At 41.0% G+C, this 26,758-nt stretch overlaps 1 protein-coding gene across 1 annotated transcript in view; it reads left to right on the top strand.

The window, feature by feature from the left end:
* The first annotated feature begins 984 nt into the window (after positions 1-984).
* Positions 985-26,758, top strand: part of pcdh17 (protocadherin 17) — a 102,367-nt gene continuing 76,593 nt past the window's right edge. Inside the window, exons 1-2 of the mRNA XM_052101614.1 lie at positions 985-1,533; positions 2,355-5,158. Coding sequence (XP_051957574.1) covers positions 2,678-5,158 — 2,481 coding nt within the window. The 5' untranslated portion in view covers positions 985-1,533; positions 2,355-2,677. The remainder of the gene's footprint in view (positions 1,534-2,354; positions 5,159-26,758) is intronic.

Genomic DNA, 26,758 nt, shown 5'->3' on the forward strand with positions numbered 1-26,758 from the left:
TTATTTGACATATTATATATATTTAATCTTTTCTGTATAAAACATGTTTTTTTAGGTATTACATTAAACCTTCATAGACTAAAAAACGAGAGTAATTCTAGTCGAGGGTTCAAAGGTGTCCACTAGAGGGCTTAATGAGCTGCAGAAGCATCATGTGTTTGCACTGTTCTTTTCATCGACCTGCTCTTCGGGCAGAGCACGTGCAGCTCTCTTCGGCTTGATGTTGTTTGTGTCGGAGTATAATAATAGTCTGGAAACTTTGCGCATTTTCTGTGTATTACAGTATGCAGCTTATGCGACAACCCTGTGAGAGCCAGTACACCATGAGTTTATTCCTCTCTCTATTGCCAAAGATGTATTACTATATGCAGTATAACTCCAGGCTGAAAATAAGCGAATCGTTTTTTAATAAAGCTGTTGAGATTTACACAAACCAACAAATGCTCAAACTCACCCACTTCCAGTTTTAAGAGTCTTCAAAACTCCACAATTATTGATCGCGTATAATATTACAATCATCTTGGACAGTTGTGCGTTTTCTTTTCTTTTATGGAGTGAATGGGATTCATTCTTTGTGGATGTTTTGAGTGTCATGTTATTGGCAACATACCAGGACCAGTTGCCAATTTTGCCATTGCTTTGGTACAAACAGACGAATCAGATCAAACTAAGATCTTGTACAGCCTGAAAGCAAACATATGCAACTTTCCACTCCACATTTGATTGATTGCTTTAACAGTTTCTTTAACGTACAGAATTCCAACCCCGCTCGTGGCACACACACACTAAAGGAGTCTTTTATACATGTCCAAATGATCACTCACATACAGGAGCGTTCTGGAAGCCCCGCCCACAATTCGAATTCAGCGAATGTGATTTGCTGCACTATTCTCCTCCTCCTCCCTTCATTGGTTGGTGGAGGATCAGTAACAATGTTTAATGCACGATGAGAAACAGTGTGACAGTCAGAGAGAGAGAGAAACGCGCAGAGGCGGCAGAAGAGTGCGTTTATTCCCACACCGTTATTGACAGCTGGCGTCAGTGACAAGCAAAGACTGAACACTTTCGGTTAATATTCACATTTAAACTTTGGACTGTCTTCTTTATCCTTCGCATTTATTTTTTCGACTTCAGCTGAAGGGATTGGACGCATAGTCTCCTAAGGGCGCAAGGACGCATCTATCACGGGGATGTCTCACCCCGCGTCAATGCAGTACAAGAGACGCAGGTTCGCATTGGTGATTTCGTTGCTTGTGGATGTATATTTGATGTCTGGGTCAAGATATCCCTCCTAAATAATAACCAGCAGCCCGAGTCCCGGTGACTCAGTGCATGAGCTGAGGAGAGTCCCTGCATCCTAATCAGAGGTGCTGTTGCTGCTGCTGCCTCATTGACATTACAAGCGCACTTTTGGGGAGCACTTTATTTTCCCATATAGTCCATTTGGAGTTTTTCCGCGCTTTGGAACGGTGGCGCGAAGGATGTAATCCGTCTTTGGTGATGCTTGTCTTAGTACTTACTAGAAGGCTACAGGTAAGTCTGTGAGATGTTTTTCCTACTCCTCATCATCTTCTTTCCAAGTGTCTTTCAAGATTTTCTTAGTTATGAAATGTCATCGATGCGCTTGAAGTCTAGAGCTGTTGGATGCGCACATGCAGTGTCAATGAGGATGCAACAGCTTTCTCTAAAGAAGCCCTCTATTTTTAAAGCACGGGATAAATAACCACCCAGGATTGTCTTGCATTTCTATTTTGCTTTATGCGACTATGTATAAATTGTATTTAACAGCCGGATTATGTGGGTTTTAGCGGTTTAAGAGGCTTATTCCAACGCATTTGTATTCATGGGGTTGCCTCAACACAGCTATAGTAGATATAGCCTCATTTAAGCAGCTGTTTCAGCACGTAGGGAAACAGAAAGAGATTTATCCGTCTTCATTTGCTCACCACCTTCATTGATAGTTGCGCGTTTGAAGCGCGTAACGCGCTTGGGGTTGATTACCCGTGCCACATGGCGTATCCTCGACGCATTGCTTAACCTACATGCTGAGAGCAGAAAAACACGAATATCCACCTGTGTTCAGTGGTAAAGCGCCCCGACGCATCTCAAGGTTGGATTGACATTCTGTCCACGTCGTTCGTCAAGGAAATGGGAATTACGCATTAGATGCGCGTTTCATTACGGTCACACTGCTGGGGGGAAAACCCGCATATGCTGAGAAGACAGATGTGGGGTTTTTTTCAAGGCAACAATTCATCTTGATGTCAGTATTAAAATTATTGAATGCAATAGTCCTTGTTATAATCACTGTGATTCTGAAAGAGAAGTGTTTTTCTTTTTCTTTTTTGTTACAGGCGAAGAGGCTCGGAAAGGCTATTTCTTTGTGGAAACCGGATTGTGATTATGCCTCCAATGCGCCTGGGCGTTCAGCAGAATATAAATTAGCTCTACAGCCTTGCCGTTTGTTGTAAAAACTCAGGATCAAGGGAGCACTGCCTCAGAAGAAAAGAAAAGAGCATTGAAAGGAAAAGCCCACAGAATGACTGTACACGTCTCTTATCATGAATCGCCATGTGTGCTCAGTAATTGAAGGTATAAATCTTAATATTGCCGGGAAGATCAACAGGTCGGAGGCGTGATACGCATCAGCAACCAGAGGCACCTCTCACTGAAAGGGATGCATCTTTCTGTTTTCCTTTTCCTACTTTTCTGGGCGCAAGCCCTGACATTGAAAAACTTGAACTACTCCATACCCGAGGAGAAAATTCAGGGCGTCATTGGAAACATCGCCAAGGATGCAGAGTTGGAATTGGGGGAGCAGGGGAAAAAATCCAACTTCAGGGTGTTGGAGAACTCCGCCCCGCATCTTATAGATGTGGATCCTGAAAGCGGGCTGCTATACACTAAACAGCGGATCGACAGGGAATCACTGTGTAGACAAAACACCAAGTGCCAGCTCTCCATGGAAGTGTTCGCCAACGACAAGGAGATCTGCATGATTAAAGTTGAGATACAGGACATAAACGATAATGCGCCGAGCTTTCCCTCTGAACAGATCGATATCGACATCTCTGAGAACGCAGCCCCGGGCACGCGTTACCCCTTGGCCGCCGCCTTCGACCCAGATACGAGGGAAAACGGCTTGAAAACGTATCAGATCACACGGGACGATTACAGTATATTTTCTTTGGATGTAAAATCCAGAGGGGATGGAACGAAATTCCCAGAATTGGTCGTCCAGAGATCCTTAGACCGAGAGGAGCGCAGCCATCACACTTTAATTATAACGGCCACAGATGGAGGGGAATATCCTAAATCAGGCACAATGCAAATCAATGTGAAAGTCACTGATTCCAATGACAATAGCCCAGTGTTCGAGCAGCCCTCATATGTCGTGGAGGTCCCTGAGAATTCGTCCCCAGGCATGGTATTGATAGATTTAAATGCCACAGATTCCGATGAAGGGATTAATGGGCAGGTTACTTATTCTTTTAGCTGTTACGTCCCAGAAAATATCAAAGAGCTGTTCTCAATAGACTCCCGAACGGGGGTCATAAAGATTCAGGGTAAAATCGACTTTGAGGAGTACCCAATTATAGAGATTGATGTTCAGGCGAAAGATCAAGGCCCCAACCCAATTCCTGGCCATTGTAAAGTCACCGTTAAAGTGCTCGACAAGAATGACAACTGGCCGTCGATAGGATTCGTGGCGGTGCGTCAGGGGGCGGTCAGTGAAGCGGCGACTCCAGGGACTGTGATCGCTCTCGTGAGAGTCACGGACAAGGACTCGGGTCGCAATGGGCAGCTTCAGTGTAGAATCTTGGGGAACGTCCCCTTCAAGTTGGAGGAGAATTACGATAACTTCTACACTGTGGTGACCGACAGGCCACTGGATAGAGAGGTAAAAGATGAGTATAACATCACCATTGTGGCCAAAGACAATGGCAACCCGCCACTGAACTCAACCAAGTCTTTCTCTGTTAAGATTTTAGATGAAAATGATAATCCACCTCGCTTCACAAAAATGGTGTACCTTCTTCAGGTGCCCGAAAACAACATCCCAGGGGAATATCTGGGCTCTGTTCTGGCCCATGACCCTGATTTGGGCCTAAATGGTACTGTGTCCTATACCCTCCTTCCTTCTAACGTCAGTGAGGAGTCTATCACCACATATGTAAACATCAAACCCACTGATGGTGCAATTTATGCCCTGAGGAGTTTCAACTATGAGCAAACCAAGTACTTTGACTTTAAAGTCCAGGCCAAGGATTCGGGTAATCCTCACCTGGAGAGCAACACCACAGTCCGCGTGAGTGTGCTGGATGTTAATGACAACATTCCCGTCATTGTGCTTCCATTACTCCAGAACGATACTGCCGAGATCCACGTTCCCCGGAATGTGGGGGTCGGTCATATTATCACCACGGTCAGAGCGGTGGACAACGACTTTGGCGAGAGCGGTCGCCTCACCTACGAGATCTCGGATGGGAACGAGGAACACCTGTTTGAGATCGATTCGGTGACGGGTGAGGTGCGGACAGCCCAGCCACTGTGGGAGGAAGTATCACCTGTTGTGGAACTCATCATCAAGGTGACTGACCACGGAAAGCCGACTCTGTCCGCCATGGCCAAGCTCATCGTCAAAGCCTACTCCGGACCCTTGCCTGAGGGTGAACCGCACATCAACGCCGAACACCACAACTGGGACATTTCGCTCCCGTTGATAGTGACCCTCAGTATCATCTCCATCATGCTCTTAGCGGCCATGATCACCATCGCAGTCAAGTGCAAACGGGAGAACAAGGAGATCCGCACGTACAACTGTCGCATCGCTGAGTACACCCACCCGCAACTGGGCAAAAGCAAGAAGAAGAAGATCAATAAGAACGACATCATGCTGGTGCAAAGCGAAGTGGAAGAACGGGACACCATGAACGTGATGAATGTCGTCAGCAGCCCGTCGCTGGCCACCTCACCCATGTACTTCGACTACCAAACACGTCTACCCCTCAGCTCACCGAGATCAGAGGTCATGTACCTCAAACCGACCGTCAACAACCTCAGCGTTCCTCAAGGGCATGTTGGCTGTCACACCAGCTTCACAGGACCCGTTACGAACACCACGGAGACGCCAGTGAACAGGATGTCAATAATTCAGGTAAGAAAGACCACTTATATTACTCTTCCTTATTACCTTCCATCTCCTCCTCATCCTCTGTCTCTCTAGGTCAATAAAGGAATGGGTGAGTGGATGCATGTGCATACAATGCATCGCAGCCGGTGATGATATGAAACACGAGTCGCTATCCGTCCCTTGCCAGATGCAGGAGAGCACCTTGCTATCGTTTTTTGAAATCTAGCTTTGCTCATATTGTTTCAGGTAATGCGTTAAGAGGAAATTGAGTATGGAACATAATTCTGCCATGGAGATATTGTTTTGATGTGTAGAGGTTTGATGCACAGACAGGTTCAGCCCTAAAGGCTTGTTATTTTATAACGGCGATAGTGTGATGATTTGATGCCAGCCACTAGATTACAAATGAGTCGAGCTGCGATCAATAAGTAGTTTCCTGTGGAGCTCTGAATCCTCACGTTTCCTCAGGTTTGTCTCTCACAATGTCAGGATGACAGTCCTTTCTGTTATTGCTCACACTTGAGGTCGAGTAAATACAAAATCATTTTATTTCCATATAAACCAACGTAACGTCATTTGCTTGCGCTCAAACATTTCAATTATCAACACACTTACCGAATGACTTACTCAGCAGGTTTGTGTCACCTTCGTACTCAAGAGCGCCGGGACAATCCTGTCTCTATAGAAGACGTTCAGACTGCGTTTAAAGGAAGAAAGAGCTTTCCTGGATTCCCTCGCTCGTTGCTAATGCGTCTTTGTGTGGAGTGATTTGGTTAAGCTAGTGACAACTTATGTGTGTCTGTGCTGCTAAGCCAGTTTAAAGTCATTTGAAATCTGTCGTGTCAGATGAGGCTACAGTCACCTCTCTAAACTCTGTACATCAGGTGTACGTGTGCATGTGTAGCGATTGAGATTACAGCTGGCAGAAATTAATTAAGCTGTCTCTCGCTTGCTTTCGTTCGACCTTTTATGTCTTTTACACATTTATTTATTTATATATATATATATATTTTTCTTCATAATGTGTGTACTCAAGAGCCTTGTTGGTAGATATGCAGTTTACTTTTTGCTAAAGGTATATTTATTAAAGCTGTGTGCTTGTGGGTAAAGAAGAACGCGTGTCTTGAACACGTGTGAGCGGTTATGCTTTTCGAGGGTCATCTTGAGGATCCGTGATTAACCCTTTGATACGGTGGTGGCCAGATTTATAAAAAGCCATTTTTAATCATTCACTATGGCTGATTACATTTGACCCTAACTCATAATTCTATACGACTGTCCTCATTACATTAAATTGTGTGATAACATACATTTAAAATGTCTGATGTGAGTGCACCAGTTACCCCTTGAGCATTTACTACCATGTTCTATGAGTAACTCTTTGAAAACACATCATTTTGGTGAAAAAAATAAGATTTTCCTTTGTGAAAGGGTTTAACGGTCTCGAAGTCTGCGTGTTAGCCGCTGCTGTGCATGTGCATGTCTTTGAGTGTGTGGTTGTGTGTGTGCGTTCGTTACTATTCGTTGTGTCCCAGGTCCCCCCCTCTGCAGGTCAGAGGTCAGAGCAAGAGCCATTATTCTGGGCTCTTTAATAATGAGCAGAATAACTACAGAGGCCTCATCAAACCACAGGAACAAGCACTGCAGCACAAATACATGCCCTTCTCTCTCAAAACTGCCTCTTCAGTATAGCGCTGAAAATAAACAAGAGTGCATGTTGTGTGTTTACACAGATCCATACATTACAGGATATACTCTCGATTATTTACAGCAGAAGTGTGGCAGGAGGCAGATCTGCTATCCTGTTACTGGGCTGGAAAGTAATCTGGCTCTCCTCTCCTCTGGTCCGGAGCAGAATGCATTAGAGAGAGAGATTAAAGGGGTTGTTCACCACAAATATGAAGATTCTGTCGTCATTCAGGCTACTCATTGTTCCAAACCTGTATGGTTTTCTGTCCCGCATGAAACACAAATAGTAGGAAAATGATGACGTTGTGGAAAACCAACTTTTCAAACTTAAAGCTGAAACTTTATATGCAGTGACAGCGGTAAGTGAGCCATTCATAGGTTCATTATCTCGCAGTGTAAACACCGTGTCTCTGTGGCACTATGATAATTCCTGTGTTTGTTTTGAGTGACCCACGACGATCTCTTTGTTTGATCAATGGTAGACGAGGGGGCATATTCAGAAAGCTGTTTTAAAAACATTATTCATTTTTGCAATTCCGTTCGGTGGCGTTAGTGTCACAGAAATTACATACTTCAGCTTTAACCTCATGCGACCGCGCGGCCTTATGCGAGGACTCGCTATTTTGACTTCGCTTTGCGCAATGCATAATTTAAATGAATAAAAACTTACTAAATACTGTTCACAAGACTCTAGACTGTCATTTAAGGGTTAAACTTCTGCCGCACCGAGTCACGTGACACAACAACATGCTGCAGATTTCCTTTACAGCGCTCTGACGGAGGCATCACCAACATAAGTGCCTCTGGTAAGAAATATCTTTTCGATTTTTCATTGAAACCCATTTGGTTATAAAAAGGAGAGTCTCTAGTTTCATTTGATATGCCACTTTAAAAAATCCATACATTTTCCGCACGTCAGCGCCCTGATAAACATGACGTCCACATATGAGGACACTGGCACCACATTTCCCCAAAAGTAGATTTTGTTTTTATTTTGAATAACTTTCAACTCTTAACACATCTGTGGGTCATTTCACTTCATTTGAATATGCATTCTGTTTAATTTTGATCACTGTACTATACGGTTCTATTCATTAACATTAGTAAATGCATTCCTATATATTTACTGTGCATTATCACATTGACAATCAATGCATGCATCCAAAAAAAATGTGTCTTTCAGAGGCTTTATATGGAGTTATGATGAAAATAAATGAATATATAAATAAATAAATCAAAACACACACAGTCCCTCCGCTCGTCACACAGCTGCACAAGGGCACTTTAAATAGTTTCCATCAGCGCCGGCTGCGGCAGCAGTAGCGTGAGGGCAGGACACGGGCCTCTTAATGGTGTTTTATAGTGGCTGATCCAGAGGTTACAAATAGCTGGCCGTTGTAATAATACGTCTAAAATGAAAAGAGGTTCAGGATCAATTACAGCACCAGGGCCGTCTGCTCTAGGAGAACACAACACAAGGGCTGTAATTCGATTGGCCGAAAGAAGTTTCCTGGATAAAGCGACGTAATAGCACTTAATTACGCTGCAGGCGTCCGGATCTATTACTTAATGTTAACTCGAGGTTTAAGAAAATCTTCTGTGCTATCCCTCTAACCCGAGTACAGGGGATTTTCTAGTCTTCTAGAGAGGAGTTGAGTATTCTCTCTCATGTCTGTTTCATACTAAAGAGCAGATCTGAGAACAGAGTTAAAGTTAAGGTATTGCCATGGAGGACCTTTTTGTTGCAGCCATTTAAATACATGCACATAAAAAATGCATGTCAGTATGATTGCTTTATGTGGACTTCTTTGGATCTTGAGATGAACCTTGCCTTAAAAGATCATATTTTCATTGCTCGCCCAATTCTAGAGAGTTGAAATGTGTGTTAGGATGAACCAGAGGTTGATATTTCTGCTGATGGCTCTAAAAGTGTCCTGTAGGAGGCGACAGTCTGCCTTGTGTGCATGTGACAGCTCAAAGGCGCATGTAAAGTGAATGAGCACACACAAACACAACTCTGCACACATAACGTAATGTAGCATGTTTTCTATACATTTTATGTTTTATTTCATTTTTTGCATCATCGAAATGATGTTTGAGAACGGTCTAATGCTTGCATGGCATATTAAAAGTCTGTTCATGCTTGCACATGTAAAAAAAAATTCACTTGAGTCACTTAAAGAATATATTCAATCAATGGCATTTGTGGCATGATGAACAAAAGAAAACAAAAATGTGTAAAAAAAAAAAAAAAAAGTGAGGTACTTATAATGGAAGTCAATTGGGCCAATTTTTCAAAAAGCACTTAAATTAATTCTACTATTAAAAGTCATGTATTATTTGAGCTTTAAATTTAAATTTTCCTTTGAAGTCTCATTAGGGTTTGTAGCATAACGTTGTCTTGGCAACAAAGTCATAAAATTGGATATAACTTTGTGTAGCTCAAAGCCGATAGTTGTTCTTAAATTATTGTTCCTTTTTATAAGCTTATAAATAATGAGCTCTTCAAAGAGCTTTTGTTGTTAAAGGTGCTGTAAGCGATTTTAGCCGTTCTAGAATTTCCACAGGCTGAGCCGTTGGATCTAAAACCCCGCTCCAATGATACCAAGTGAGCTTTATTGAGACCGTCACGAGCAGAAACAACAGCAGCGAAACAGCGCCCTCAACTGACAACTGTTATGAACTGCATGACATAAAAATGGCATTAAGTCTCAATATTTCGCTGCAACACGATACCTTGAGAACGTGTAAAATGATTGACAGGCAGAAAGTGTCAGAGACTGCGGCTCGCGGACACTTATTTTGTAGAAGACCGGTGAGATATCTCACGACACTTAACTCTTTCCCCGCCAAACACGGAATTTTCTGGGTATCCGTGTTTTAGGTGTTATACGGTACGGAAGACCCGCGCGCATGTTTTGAAAGAGTATGCAACTCTTTGATCAAAGAAACAGACTGCGATCGTCTCAAACGTGAAGTGGAACACCATACTAATACTAAAGCACTTGTTTGATAAAAATGCCTTTTTCTCAGCTTTTTGTCCGAAATGTTGTTTTTGACAAAACCTACCTCTGTTCAAGTGGCAATAAAAAAAGAACAAATGAAGATAAAATAAAATCGTTTTTTTGCCTAAAAGCAGAGGCTCAGATCTTTATTGTGATATATAGCATCTTCATATATTCATGGAAGAAAATATTCTGCGGGCCATTAATATTTAGCGAAAATCGTTAAAAACCCTGGCGGTGGCTGGCAACTTTTTTTAAAAACGCTGGCGGGAAAAGAGTTAAATAAATGTATATAAGTAATATCTTTGGAAAACTGGTCTGTTTTTATTTCCGGAACACTGATGATCTACTATTGATGAATAACTGCTCATGCGGTATTAATTAGTTTATTTGACACCGTTTACTTGCTTGACTGTATGATTGCATGTTTTGTTTCCCGTATGTGTTTGTGTGAGCTGGGAGAATTTTCAAAATAAGAGTCCCCAGTGCATTTCGGTGTTGTTTACAATTAATAGTCTTGTGCGACCAAATTGTATTTTTGTGTGTGCACGAGTGTGTGTGCATGCGAGTGTGCGTTTGTGAGTGTGTGCGTGTGTGTGTGCATGCTTGTGCAAGTGTGTGTACGAATGTGTGTGCGTGCAAGCGTGTGTGTGTGTGTGTGTGTGCGTGCGAGTGTGCGTGTGTTTGTGATTGTGTGTGAGTGTTTGTGTGTGCGCGTGCGCGAGTGTGTGTGAGTTTGTGTGAGCGTGTGTGTGTGTGCATGCGTGTGTGTGTGTGTGTGCGTGCGAGTGTATGTGCGTGAGTGTGTGTGTGTGTGTGTGAGTGCGTGCATGTGTGTGCATGTGTGTGCATGCGTGAGTGTGCGAGTGTGTGCGCGAGTGTGTGTGTGTGCGCGAGTGTTTGTGTGTGTGCGTGTGTGTGTGTGAGTGTGTGTGCACGAGTGCGTGTGTGTGTGCAAGTGTGTGTGTGTGTGGGTGCGAGTGCGTGTGTGTGCTAGTGTGTGTGTGCTTGCATGCGTGTGTGCGAGTGTGTGTGTGTGTGCGTGCGTGCGTGTAGTAGTGTGTGCGTGTGTGTGTGCGCGCATGTTATGATTATTATTTGGATTTTGGCTGCAAAATAAACCGCGTCTGGGATTTGATTCATTTTGGACTCTCGGAGCCTCCATGTCTGTGCCCGTCATATTAAGGATAGACTAAGATTTTTTGGGGGGAATCAACATAATGCCGGAAATGCTGTTGATTGAGCTTAACATGTATTGAACCCATTCCTTTAAGGGCAAATAGGAGGGCAGCTTGACACTCTCCGCTTGTAAAGGTCAATGTTTGAGGGAGTTTGCAGCCGGACACAGCGATGCACCTTTAGCGACTAGAGCTGTTTCTGTCCATTAAACATCCTTAAAAATGTCCCTGAGCAAGAGGGGGGTGGGGAACGGAGGAGGACAGGTCATGTTGTGGAGGAACTGTAATGAGATGAGGGCAGTAGTTGTGCTTGTGCTATATAGTCAGTCACTGTGTTTTTCGTAGAGATTGGGTTTCTGTCAACTTGTTTTTTGCAAAATTGAGCGATAAAAGCACTTGTCAGGTAATCAGATTGCTGCATGAACTCTAGATGTATTGCTTTGGGAACTGAAGCGAAATACTGTCAAACGGCGAGGCATGGGAGAGTCAATGTCTGACAATCTGTTTAGTGCCCTCTCTCTCGCTTTCGCTCGGTGCGTGTGTGTTTTGCGGTGGGACAGCGGGAGTGTGAGCACAGTCATGCATGCTAATGGCTCTGTACTTGCGTGCTGCATAACACGATGAATTATTCTGCATTATTTTCTTGTCTTTTTATGGACTCTTGGATATTAATCAGTGACTCAAGATTGGATTGAAAAATGCAGCTACACTTTAGTGGGCCGAGGGCCAAAAACACTGTGTTATGCAGGTTTATTTTCTCTCATAATAGACCTTTAAACTCCCTGCATGAACAAAAAGGTGTTTATGGTTAAGAGTTAAAGACGGAGCAATGGTATGAGGTTTCTTTCTTCTGCTCTTGGTGTCTTGTTCATATTTCCAGATGGTGTGTTTGCGCTGAATTATTGATATCAGGTTTTGATACACACATGTGATCGATGCGTTCTGCCGTAAACGAAAGAAATCTAAACAGCACTTTAGGCCGAAACGGTCCACGTGAGACCCTGCAGTAAATCCAGCCTTTGTTTGTTTGGTTTCTTCGGGGTTATTTCTTCTAGAATATCAGGGATTTGATTTCTTTACCTTGTAAGAGCTGTTTGTGTGTGTGCATGAGTGTATACCACATGTGCACAAAGCTCGTAGGATCCTCGGCTATATTTACTCGCTCATTAATAAATCATCAGATTTAACAGAACAAGACAAGAGCAGGATGTCACGATAACATGAAAGTGAAAGTCCTCACACGTGTCGTGTTAACAGGAGGAGGGTGTGCGAATGCAAAACCGCACCTTTATAAAATCATATTTCCGTGAATGTGTGAAATTAAACGCTTTTCTTATGAACAGCCTCAACACACACAAACACAGACACAACAGCTTTGTTCAATACAGTGCGGCTACTTTCTATAAATATAAGTACAGTTCTTATCGACTTGAACGAAAGCTACAAAACGGTTGGTCAAGATTATGCTTGAACTTCATTTTTGGGTGTACTGTCCCTTTAAGGGGGGCTAAAGGGTAAAAATGGCACCTAAAGTGACGCCACATTGACATAGTGAGCTTGATATTATGATCGCCATGGAGACTGATGATGTCATAGTGAAAAATGAGTTACATTTTGGTCTGTTGTCACCCAAACCCAATTGGATCGCTTCAGAAGACATGGATCAACCACTGGAGTCTTATGGGTTACTTATATGCTGCCTTTATGTGCTTTTTGGGGCTTCAAAGTTCAGGTCACCATTCACTTGCATTGTATGGACTGACAGTGCTGAAACATTCTTCTAAAAATCTTCATTTGTGTTCTGCAGAAGAAAGAAAGTCACACAGATCTGGGATGACATGAGGGTGAGTAAATGATGAGAGAGTTTCATTTTTGGGTGTACTGTCCCTTTAAGGGGGGCTAAAGGGTAAAAATGGCACCTAAAGTGACGCCACATTGACATAGAAAGAACAAAACAAAACAAAGTGCTATAAAAGGTTCAAAATGCCCCAAAACGGTTGGTCAAGATTACGCTCAAAGACACGTTTTTAACTCAGCATTAAAATCGGACAACAATGGTATCACGGATTGAGCTTCTTTAGCATAGATCATGCAAACAAACAAACATTTAAAGGGACAGTTCACCCCAAAATGAAACTTCTCTCGTCATTTACTCACCCTCATGTCATCCCAGATGTGTTTGACGTTCTTTATTCTGCAGAACACAAATGAAGATTTTTAGAAGAATGTTTCAGCTCTGTTGGTCCATACAATGCAAGTGAATGGCGATTTTTGGGTGTACTGTCCCTTTAAGGGGTGTTAAGGGTAAAAATGGCACTGAAAGTGACGCCACATTGACATAGAAAGAAACAAAACAAAGTGCTATAAAAGGTTCAAAATGCCCCTGAAAATCAAATCCAGGAGGCAAATACCGACCCTCGTCCAGCTACTGCACATTGTCTGTATCTAAAAGGTGATTGGATTATTTTCTGTGCCTGTACGGCAGGACTTCCTTTTCACCCTGGCCTGGACGGGCAGACACTTGTTTTTCCTTCATCTGTGAGAGGCCTGGGGTTTCAAGTGCTTTAGAGACAGATTAGAGAGGGATTGAGATTAGCCCAGTTCTTCAGGAGATGAAAATCAATCTCGGGAAGCCACAAACAACCCAAAAAATCCATCCTTCGGTCCTCCCCGCCTTCACTCGGCCAGTCATTTTCTTTGGGTGCACTGGAGTGTTTCAAACATCAGCGTGAGAAATGCAGCTGAGAGGGTGAAGAGATCGCTGCACTTTTTGCCGTGCATTTAGAAGATTAATTACTGCGCAGCTGAAGTGTACAGATACGTGTGTAATACCAGAGACATTTGTTGAACTGCATGTATAATGTATGGCAATTCTGGAAATCCAAGTAACTCTGCTGAATAATTGATGGAGCTGTATAGCTCTATAACACAACTCCGTCCGCTCTGTGTAGTTTGGAACCCCAGACCCGTTTGGGAACCAGCAGGATGTGCATTAATAACTCATAAACGCATTCGTAATTTGACTCCGCCCTTGTACTGTTGCACTTGAATGATGGAATTCATCTGGAGAATGTCTTTGTTTCGGAGTTGTCCCGCTAGATTGATGACGTAATGCCGAATGAATGAATGAATGATACTTATGGTCTGGAGGAATTGCTTATCTCTGAGTCTTTGCTATAGACTGCAAAATGATTAACTTCTTGATTATAGAATTTAAAGGTCTATATTGAACTTAGTGGATTTATGGATTGCCAATGATAAAGGCTGCTTGTGTGATATTGCTTAACTTCCATATAAACGTTTTTGTGTCCATGACATGCAAATTACAGAAGCTCTGAACCGCACTGTGAAAATAAAAATCATAATTTTATAATTTTTTTTAAGGTTTCTTAGTGCATTCCTGAACTTATGTCCTACAGATATATTTCTGTCTAAAAAAAAAAAAATAACAAATAAAAAAAAAACGATTAAAAAAAATAATTTTTTCAATTTTTTCTGTCTTAAAATATAATTTTTAAATTCACTATAATGCTTTTTCAAACTAATTTATTTTCTCTAAACAAATTGTTTCTGTCTTAAAAAAATATATATTTCTTTTATAATTTTTTTCATTTTTTTTCCTGTCTAATAATTTTTTATTTTGTCTGAATTGTTTTTTCTAATTTTTTGGTCAAAAAAAATCTAAACATTTAGATGTTTCTCTGTGTAAAAAATATTTAATTTTTTAAAAATAAATATATATATATATATATATATATATATTATTATTTTTTTAAATATATATATTTTTTCAAATAGTTTTTTTGTCTATAAAATCTCTATAAAAATATTTTCTGTATATTTTTTGTTGCTCTAAAACTTTTTTTTTCTGTCTAAATATTTATTTATTTATTAAAAAAAAATCTCAAGTTTTTTTCCTCTCATTTTGTTTTCTCTCTAAAAATATTTTATTTATGAAGGAAGAACAGATCATTTGGGATGTTTATGTCAAGCAAGTAATGCTCCCATAGTGCTGCGGTTATTTAATGACTTAAGAAAGCAGCCAAACCTATTAATGCAGCGAGTGACCAGGAGAAGGATTCCAGCAACACAAGATTTGACTCTTGAGGCAGAAAACACTGAGACACTTCCACTAATTTACTGGTCAATGGAAGTAAACTCATCAGTGGTTTGGTTGCTTATGCAGATGTTTATTTTTTTAGATCCGACTTGATAAGGAATGATTAAAGTTAAATGCATGCTGAGAGATGTTTCTGTGCGATGAGACGCTCTCAGCTGTTCTTTAAGTAGACACAAAAACATCATCTGCACCATTAAATGACTTAAACACTAAGATCCAGTGCTCTTTCTCCCCTTAATAGAGTGCAACAGCTAAATCTCATTCGTTATTCCATAGGAGAACTGATTATTAATGGTAACTTATAACGTTTTTAAGACAGTCCTGCGGTGAGCGCCGATGTTGTTAATCAATGGTATATGCTTCTGATGAAGCCAAAGGTCCGTGCATATTTAACTTCATTTGTTAGAAATCTTGTTTAATAGAGGAATATATTAAATCCTGTTGAAGACCTACATTACCCATGATGCATTAGAGAAAGATCCACCAATCAGAGAGTAGCGGCAAACAAGCACAGCAGTGTCCGTCGACTCCCATGATGCATTGTGAATAACTCAATACATTCTCCTTATACTCTCAAACTACTTACAGTGTATATATTTATAGAGTATATTAATATTTTGCAATAAACTTAAAATAAATTGATTCTGTACTTAAAGGGACAGTTCACACAAAAAAAGAAATTCTCTCATCATGTACTCACCCTCATGCCTTCCTTTCTTCTGCAGAACACAAACGGAGATTTATAGAGGAATATTTCAGCTCTGTTGGTCCATACAATACAAGTGAATGGTGAGCAGAACTTTGAAGCTCCAAAAAGCACATAAAGGCAGCATAAAAGTAATCCATAAGACTGCAGGGCTGGACTGGTAATCTGGCGTACCCGGAATTTTCCTGGTGGGCCGATGCACTTTGGGGCCGATCATCTGCGGATTGGCCATCGTGGGTGTCCACGAAATGTGCCGAATGGGCCGCGATAAGCTAAAATGAGCTGCCGCGTTATACAGAACGGACCACAAAACGGCACCACGATATGCAAAAAAGCACAGCGAACTGATCAATATTTAAGTCCTAAATCTCCACTTTCACTTTCACTTTTTATTTATTTATTTTTATATTTTTTGGGCCGATTTGCATTCTTTGTGCATACCGCCACCTAATGGACAGGGAGGGCAATTTATAGTAAAAAAAGGACTTAAATATTGATCTGTTTCTAACCCACATCTATCATATCACTTCTGAAGACACGGATTAAACCACTGGAGTCGTGTGGATTACTTTTATGCTGCCTTTATGTGCTTTTTGGACCTTCAAAGTTCATGGGATGGATAGTGAGCATGAAATCATGAGTCATCGCTGTGATGTAAACTAAAGACTATTGGCTATTAAAAACAGTAGGTAAAAGCGCGTTGAAATGTTACGAAAAGAAATGCATCAAAACTGCGTTCGCCAAGAGATGACGTCTAAAGCGCCAGCAACCCTTCCCTAAATTTTGCTCTCAATCAGAAGCGAACAGATCGCTTGCTCTGCGTCTTCACGGCAAATACACACACGTTTGTCTGTTGTGGAGTGTTTGGCCTGAACCGGGGAGCATTGTTCAATCGCACAAGCTGTGCTTTCAAGCACCATCTCTCCTTTTAGTATCTGCAGACTGCACCAGGTTCCCCGCAGGGCCGCTCGAGACCCCGAAGGGTTGTTGGGATGAGTCCCACGAGCCTCCTTCTGCTAAAGCATTTAAATGGCTTGATCTACTGATGGCTGCGTTTGTTTGTTTCTCTTTTATTTACTTCTTTCATTCTCTCGTTTTATCTTCCTCATCAAGAGACGAACTTCACACTGATTCCTACGTTAAAATTCAAAGAGCGCACAGCTGGGAATTTACATGTAGGTCTTGTAGAAGGTAAAGATAAAAACGGCGTCTTGTTTCAATGTCAAACCAAGTGGAACGTGTTTTATTTAGCGCTGGCGTTTGTCCAATACACATCTTTTTTTTTTTATTCTTTCAGCAGATGTTGAATGTTTTTTCAGTGTCCTCCGGCACACTTCAACACTGGGACTTCTCGTTCTACCTTCCGCCAGGGCTGGACTGGTAATCTGGCATACCGGGCCTTTTCCCGGTGGGCCGACACATTTTAGGGCCGATCGGGGCGGACTGGCCATCGGGAGAACCGAGTGGGCCGGTGGGTCGACCGCAAAACGGGCCACGATAAGCTAATATGAGCCACCGGGTTATGCAGAACGGACCTAACCACGAAACGGCGCCTCGATTTGCAGAAAAGGACAGTGAACACCCCCAAAACCCCCACCCCGCACTCCAATTTTGAGCCAGTTGCTATGTAAAATCCCGTGCCGATTTCTCTTCCCAGTCCCGCCCTGCGCTTCCACACTATTCGCATTGCTAAACTGCCTCTTCATTGGAGGAACTCTGTGTAATGTCCCAGCGGACACGTTGCTTGTTGCAACATCTCGATGAAAATGCATAAACGGTGATTATGATGTCATCAGGGCAGCGTTTGGACGCTCCTCAGAAGAACCACTATCCACTCGCTCTGGTGAAAAAGACAAACTTGTCTTTCCAGTGAGGTGACGTGTGAAGAAAGATGGCTCTCCTCCAGGTGTCATATTGCCATGCGACAGAGCCGGCAGGTAACATGAGCCCTGCGTCTGTGGCCCGGTCGAGTTTAATGAGTGCGCTTGTCAGCACTCGTGTTTTGTACACAGTCTTATCTGTCCACCGTTGCATCTCTTCACCTGCAGCCCTGTGCGGATGAGCTGAGGACCGGCACACCATATTGGGTGCAATGCATTACTAAGTAAAGTAAGGGATTACTTGTAATTCATAACGTACATTATTTAAAGATCTCTCTTTGAACTTTGTCATTGAAATGTGACAAATGTCATAAAAAATTGACTGGAAATGTACTTTTATATTAAGGTGCAAGGTATATTATCTGCCCCTTGATTTGATTTTCAGGAGTATCATATTTTAATGGAGGGTCAAATGACTCAAAATATTTAAATGTATCATTAAATACGTAATTGTTTAAAATAAAATACTAAAATCGCAAAACAAATCAATACACGTCCCTTGTATTTAATTTGAGCATTATTTTAAGTTTGATTTGTTTTATTTGAACATGGTCATCAGCCTGTCACTCAATGGACATTTGTTGATCTCTTTATTGTTTATTGATTTAATGTAATTTTTTTAAATTGTATTTATTATTATTTATTTATGCATTTGGCAGACGCTTTTATCCAAAGCGACAGAGCCCTTATTACAGGGACAATCCCCCCGGAGCAACCTGGAGTTAAGTGTCTTACTCAAGGACACAATGGTGGTGACTGTGGGGATCAAACCAGCAACCTTCTGATTACCAGATTACCAGTTATGTGCACTTATTACAGGGACAATCCCCCCGGAGCAACCTGGAGTTAAGTGTCTTGCTCAAGGACACAATGGTGGTGACTGTGGGGATCGAACCAGCGACCTTCTGATTACCAGATTACCAGTTATGTGCACTTATTACAGGGAGAATCCCCCCGGAGCAACCTGGAGTTAAGTGTCTTACTCAAGGACACAATGGTGGTGACTGTGGGGATCGAACCAGCAACCTTCTGATTACCAGTTATGTGCTTTAGACCACTACACCACCACCACCTATCCATATAAACCATAAACTGTCACGTCCGTTTATATTCAATTTCTTAAATTCAATCAATTAATTAATACAAATTCTCAAGATTTTATTACCCTTAAAATGACTAATTACCCTTTGAATTAAACCAACATCATCTCATGTTTTGTATGTTAATATATATATTTACACACACACACACACACACACACACACACACACACACACACACACACACACACACACATTTAAATTAGGGCTGTCAATCAATTAAAATTGTAATCGAATTAAATACATGGTGTCCCGATTAATTAATCGCATTTAATCGCATATACAAATATTTGCTGAGAATGCCCCTCATTTAACAATAATTCAATATATAATGATTATACATATTTATATCAATATATAATTATACATATTTATCTTTAAATATGCCCTGCGATGGACTGGCGACCTGTCCAGGGTGTCCCCCGCCTTTCGCCCAATGTTAGCTGGGATAGGCTCCAGCCCCCCGCGACCCTGTACACAGGATAAGCGGTTGACGATGGATGGATGGATATATATATTTATATAAGACCCGTCAATGTACACCTGCGTCAGACATGCTTGTGTAGCGTCTCGGGTGTGTCGCATCATAAACAACATATTTAGTTAACTGTTTCATGTTAAATATAGTTTAATACTCAATCTTTAAACACAGCTTGAGATCTCCTAGTTCACATTTGCGCTCATGAAGTGTTTTGAACACAAGAATGTAACGCATGTTTGTGTTGTGGGTTGTTTTCTTCACTGTATAAACTGTGTGTTGCTCACACAGCTGAAGTTTCACTTACTGCCCTCTGGAGTAAACAGGTGGTACTACAAGCTTGCATTTCTTAGGAATCTTCCTTATTATGGTCCGGGGGCATTGCCATTAATTGCGTTAAATTTTAAATCGACAGCCCTAATATATATATATATATATATATATATATATATATATATATACACACACACACACATTTAAATGGAAATATATATACACACTACTGGTCAAAAGTTTTGAAACACTTTCTCATTCTTTATTATAATTTTTTATATTTGTATGTATGTATGTATATATATATATATATATATATATATATATATATGTATATATATTTAAGTTTTTTATTAAATTTGATTTTTTTATTATAAATTAATATGTTGGCACAATTATATTTTTTATCTTCAAAACTAATTTCAAACATTTAAGGAAACGCCTTCAGATCAAAATATTATTAAGATCATGAAACATTTCAGTCAAGTGCTTCAAAACTTTTGACCGGTACTGTATATATATATATATATATATATATATATATATATATATATATATATATATATATATATATATATATTTATAAAACTTGGACTATAACTGAAAATTAAGGTCTATATCAAATGATACAAAATGAAAAATAAATAAATAAATAAAAATTGCAACGACGTAATCAAGTGTGTCTCCAAAAATGTGTGAACTGCTTATTTATTTGTGTTTATCTGGATATGTTGCAATAAACCTAAAATATACATTTATATATTTCAATCAGTGAATATAAATCAGTAGTTTCTGACTACAATCGCAGTGCATCATGGGATATGTAGTTCAAATGTTTAGGATTTTCTTTTTTCTTTTTTTGTTGCTTTAAATCAAAGTTTGTCATGTTGTCATTCACCTCAGAGCGGGTCGGTTTGGTTCGCGTCTTGGACGTCTTTTTGCAATCCCTGTGGAGAAAATGAACGTCAACACACTTCCGGAACCAAGGCCTCTGTCTTTCCCTGTTACGATCGGCGTTCCTGTTTACTTGTGTTCAATAAGAGCGTCCCTCCATCTTTAACAGAGGCATCATTGGCGCCCTTTAAAGGGAGATCAATCTGCAGTCTGTGCATGGTTTGATTGATCCAAAGAGTGAGAGGTTCATAACCGGCCGGTCCCGTCGGAGAGCTGTTTCCTAAAACGCCACAAACACACTGTGCACCGATGACTGCCGCCTCGGTCTCATAACCTACATCAGATGTGCAATGGTTGACATTTCTACGTACCTTATTCTAATCCTGTCTGACTGTCTTTCTTCTGTGGGATACAAAAGAGGTAAGGCTGTAGATTAGTCTCAGTCACCATTCACTTCCATTGCATCTTTTGAATGGTGACTGAGGCTTTCAGTTGCTAACATTCTACCTAGCGTCTCCTTTGTGTTCCACGGAAGCAAAGAAAGTCAAACGATGCCTTTAAATGCATTTAATCCGTTACCCCCATCATAGGAATCCATGCGTGTTTTCATAACAAACACAGGGAATACTGCAGCCCAGGTGCAGGTCACATTCCCAAACTCTCATTTGGGAATGTGTTTTGGACTGTTGAATGAAAAGGCAAGAGGACGAGTCAATCATTCTGAGATGTCCCGTTTGTAGGTCGATATTTAACCGTGCATTTGAAGGCAAGGTCAGCGGAGTTTATAGCTTTAGATTACGCAATTGTTTCTTCAGGGGTTTGCTGATTAATTCCATAGTCTGGCTGACAGCTTCTTAATGCACAGCAGACAGGTTTGCTACGGACGCCCTGACAGCGTAGCATTAAGAAAAGCTTTCTTTTCTCAATTTATACAAGGACTGAATCGCACACGGTTGCATGTGCCTCTGAGAGAGAGAGATTGCATGGAGCTGACCCTGAGAGAAATGGAAATGAGAGAGAGTGGGAGTCACCTTGACGGGAAAGACAATCGTTTTGAACGCTGCCACAACGGTGTTTTTATGTGTGTGGCATCTCCAGACAGAGGTGTTTGGGGAGCGGTGTAGCGGCTTAACGACGCTTTCTTTCATCACTGCATTGAATCGTATTATATATTGAATTTTCTCCTTTGCTTATGAATTGTTTATCATCTCCTCGTGACCTAAATCCGAGGCGCTGTCGCTCAGTTGAGTCAGTTGGCAGCAGATTCATCTTTATCAAAGCGTGTTGAATTGCGTTGAAACGACTGCGTGGAGGCAGTCTAGTCTCATGGATGGATGGTCTCCGTGAGATGGTCTTCAGTCCAGTATCAATGATGTCGTGCGTTTGAAAAAATGGCTCATTTAGGACATGTGAAACGGGATGCTTTGGGAGCCTTCTCAGCCTGCTGGAGGTACTCCATCAAATTTGTGCCAACATATGAAAGATATAAAAATGTTAAACAATGAGAAAAATCACAATGCAAGAAGCATAGCCTGTACACCATGTGTTTGCCTCACTAATGATGTCTTTAATATCCAATTCATTACTTTCCTTATTGTTTCCAAGCATCTGAAGACTTAAAGGGACAGTACACCCAAAAATAAATCTTCTCTCATCATTTACTCACCCTCATGCCATCCCAGATGTGACTTTGTCTGTCTTCTGCACAACACAAATTAAGATTGTTAAAAGAATATTGCATCTCTGTTGGTCCATACAATGCAAGTGAATGGTGACCAGAACTTTGATGCTCCAAAAAGCACATAAAGGCAGCATAAAAGTAATCCATACAACTCCGGTCGTTTAATCCTGTAGATTCAAAATAATCGACTCATTAGAGTCATTAGTTCAGGAATCATACTACACTGATCAAACATTGTGTTTCTCGCTGTAGATTCAAAAGAATCGACTCATTAGAGTCATTAGTTCGGGAATCATACTACACTGATCGCACATTGTGTTTCTCGCTGTAGATTCAAAAGAATCGGTTCATTAGAGTCATTCGTTACGGAGTCATACTACACTGATCAAACATTGTGTTTCTCGCTGTTGATTCAAAAGAATCGGTTCATTAGAGTCATTCGTTACAGAGTCATACTACACTGATCAAACATTGTGTTTCTCGCTGTAGATTCAAAAGAATTGACTCATTAGAGTCATTAGTTACAGAGTCATACTACACTGATCGCACATTGTGTTTCTCGCTGTAGATTCAAAAGAATCGGTCCATTAGAGTCATTCGTTACGGAGTCATACTACACTGATCGCACATTGTGTTTCTCGCTGTAGATTCAAAAGAATCAACTCATTAGAGTCATTCATTACGGAGTCATACTACACTGATCGCACATTGTGTTTCTCGCTGTAGATTCAAAAGAATCGACTCATTAGAGTCATTAGTTCGGGAATCATACTACACTGATCGCACATTGTGTTTCTCGCTTTAGATTCAAAAGAATCGACTCATTAGAGTCATTAGTTCGGGAATCATATTGCACTGATCGCACATTATGTTTCTCGCTGTAGATTCAAAAGAATCGGCTCATTAGAGTCATTCGTTACGGAGTCATACTACACTGATCAAACATTGTGTTTATCGCTGTAGATTCAAAAGAATCGGTTCATTAGAGTCATTCGTTACAGAGTCATACTACACTGATCGCACATTGTGTTTCTCGCTGTAGATTCAAAAGAATCGACTCATTAGAGTCATTCGTTACGGAATCATACTACACTGATCGAACATTGTGTTTATCGCTGTAGATTCAAAAGAATCGGTTCATTAGAGTCATTCGTTACAGAGTCATACTACACTGATCACACATTGTGTTTCTCGCTGTAGATTCAAAAGAATCGACTCATTAGAGTCATTTGTTATGGAATCATACTGCACTGCTTCAGCTACTGTATGTTCAATCTTTTGTTCCTCATGTCCTTCTAAACTGAGACTAATTAATCTGTTGCTGAACACTTGGATTACAGGGTTAATGCCTCCGACCAGGCCAATCAGAGAATAACACCTCACTCTCCTCATCTTATACACTTCTCCCAGGACTGTGTCAGACATGAAATACTAGTAACCGAATGACATTTTCTCTTCAATTACTTTGTTTTCAAAGCGCCTGGTTATTTATTAGATTTGCCCGTCGGTTTGTAGAGATGGATCCTGTGTGACAGTGGGAAGCAGTTTGGCGTGAAACAGCCTCTATTTTGAGCGAGCATGTGAACTGCTGTTTTAGGAATTTCAGGGAGAAGGGGAGTGACAAACATATTTCATTCCCTGAGGCCGAACTTGTCACAGAGGTTGTTTGGTGATACCAACACAAATGGACCAGTGACATAGCCATCTTACATTAGCAAGAGACGCTTACCATTAACAAAATCTGTGCTCATAAAAGCATAGCCATATTTCAGTATAATAGATCCCGAGTCAGTGTCCGGACCAACTCATACGCTCATTATTGCTCATCGATGCATTAGTGTTTTCAGTATTCAAACCCTTGAGATTGCTGGAAATAAATAATGTATCATTTCTCCTGCAGCGATCAGGTGAAGTGCATCCAGTTTCTTAATGCACACAGGAGTAGTTGATATTTGTATATTATAAATATATATATGTGCATATAACATATATTTTTTTTTTTGGCAGATATAAAGATATTTTTGGTAAAATAGCAATATCATTTTTGGTGTAAACATATATATATATTTTTATTTTATTTATTTTTATGTGAACTACTTTATTTTTGAACCCTGTTATAAGAGAAAGTTTTATAGTATTATAGGTGCTATGCCTGTTCATCACTTCATATAATCACAATTATGACATTTGGCTGACGATTAATTATCACGATTATGATTAATTGTCTGTTTTAGGGCTTTCGCGATTAATTGATCATATTTCCTAAAGCGCTAGTGTGCTTCATACACCTTAAGAAGTCATTTTAACATGTTTAACTTCAAATAATACGAATCAAATGATAAAATAGGGAAATATAATTTCCTTTTAAGGCTCCAAATTATACGAATGACATGAAAAATAACGTTTTAAATAACGAAACGCTTAAAAACATGTCCCTCATTTTGGTCCATTTTAAATGTACACTTTTGGTTTTTGGAACTCGTTAAAAAAAATGATATTGTATTATATTATGTAAAAGCAAACAGTATTTCTGTCCTAATTTCGTTATTTTAATGCTCTTTGATTAAAACCACAAGCTCTTAATTCTCATGAAACATTTCGTTTAATGTGTGTCATTAGCAATGCGTATATGAACCCGTTATGACATTTGCATTACACGATCGTTTAAAGTCAAGAGTGCTTTGCGTTCACTATCAAATGTTATATGTGTTTGTATATATGTTTCGCGGGACAGTGCGTGCATCAGAGCGTCCGAGGAGCTCTTCAAGAATAAGCCAATCGACCAAACGACACGTCAATTTCCCAAAGTTTCCATGTCCGCTACACACACACACACACACACACACACACACACACACACACCACACACACACACACACACGGCATGACTCCTGAGGTTGGGTTTAGACAAAGCTGATAATTGCTTCAGCTCCAAAATCACTAGCAGGTGGTCCAAGACTGGGCTGTACACACCCTCAACAGGCAGCATGGGCTGTTTTTCAGTGGATGTCTTTTCTTAGGAACGATTAAGAGGTCTTTGACCCGCTGCACACCCGTTTTAACACCTTCTTTAGCCGAGTTAAACCTATTGGTGAGAGCAGTAAGGCTATTGGCAGAGGGGTTATCGTGCTTAAATAGATTTAGCTTGGCATGCCGTTCATCTGCTCTGCTTTTGAAAGACGAACAAGTGTCATTACCTCAGCTCAACTCTGGATCCAACTTCTCCCAGCGAGCTTCTCACACACGCACCTCAGAACCTCTCAGATATTTATCCAGTGCTAATTTAATCTCCCACGTCGAGGCCCGGAGAACCCTGACCACAGCTCCATTTAAGTTCCCAGCTCGAGCCTTTTAACAGGGAGCAGATAGGGCCGATATCTGGGCCGACGTCTAGCGGATGTGTTTTGTGGTTTCGGCTTAAAGGGCCGGCGTTACGTAAAATGGAAAAAGCAATAACGGAGGCTCCAGCGACTTGGATAACAGTGTTGCGCTGGTTGCGCTGTAAAAGTTTGCCGTTTGTAGGGTCTGGTTTTCCGTGTCATGCGGGGATGTGTGTATTGATTTTCATCTCCCAACTCCACCTTACATTCCTCCTCTCCCTCCATTCCTCAGTGCCTTCTCCATATATAAGATATAGACCGGACTAGAGGTCAAACTCTTTGAGAAGCCTCGTTGTTGAGCCTCGAGTCTGAGAGGCAGTTGCGGAGCAGAGCAGCCGCTCGTCTGGGAATGTTTGTGTTTTTGAAGCGCTCTAAACGCTTTGTCTCATCCGCAAAGTGTTCCCAGGGAGGTTTGGACCACCAGCGGAGGAGAATCAGGAGGAATCCACTGACGGTCTGTTGTGTTCTGAGGCTGTAGGCTCTGAGGAGCGACCTCGGACGATTAACAAATCAATTACACGGCGCTACATTTTGCGACAGTGAGAAGCGTGCCGGTGCTGTGAAACCTGCATGAAGCCGCGCTGATTAAACACACTGTGCACTCTGACCAGCACTGCTCCAGCCGTGAACCCAACGGGTGAAATTATCCCATAACAGAGAGCAGATTTTCAGCTCTTGTGTTGGTTTGTCTTTACGTCCGCTGAAGCAGAAGTGTGCTTGACATATCCAAAGCTCTACTTCGTCTCTCTCTCGAAGCCTCCAGCGATAACTTTGACACCCCTTCTGCTCCCCTTTGGTTTAGAAACACATGTTCAAGTGGGTGTCAAATACTCAAACGCACTCTAATAGAAACTGTTCACCCAATGGCATAAGAGTGAGTAAATGTGGAGGGAATTGCCATTTTTGGTGAAATATTCCTTTAATTAGTGCCCATTCCATTGGGGGATGTTTCTATTTCTGATATACATAAATTAGATCTTAGAAACCACTAGGGATGCACTTGGCATCAAGCCGACTATTTAAAGGAATATTCCGGGTTCAGTACAAGTTAAGATCAATGGACAGCATTTGTGGGATAATGTTGATTACCACAAAAATAATTTTGACTAGTCCCTCCTTTTATCAAAAAACAAAACAAAAAAGTTTAGAGTGAAGTGGTGTTGGCGTAGTGGGCTAAAGCACATAACTGGTCATCAGAAGGTTGCTGGTTTGATCCCCACAGTCACCACCATTGTGTCCT

This window comes from Xyrauchen texanus, chromosome 32 (genome assembly GCF_025860055.1).
Source record: "Xyrauchen texanus isolate HMW12.3.18 chromosome 32, RBS_HiC_50CHRs, whole genome shotgun sequence".
Taxonomy (NCBI): Eukaryota; Metazoa; Chordata; class Actinopteri; order Cypriniformes; family Catostomidae; genus Xyrauchen; species Xyrauchen texanus.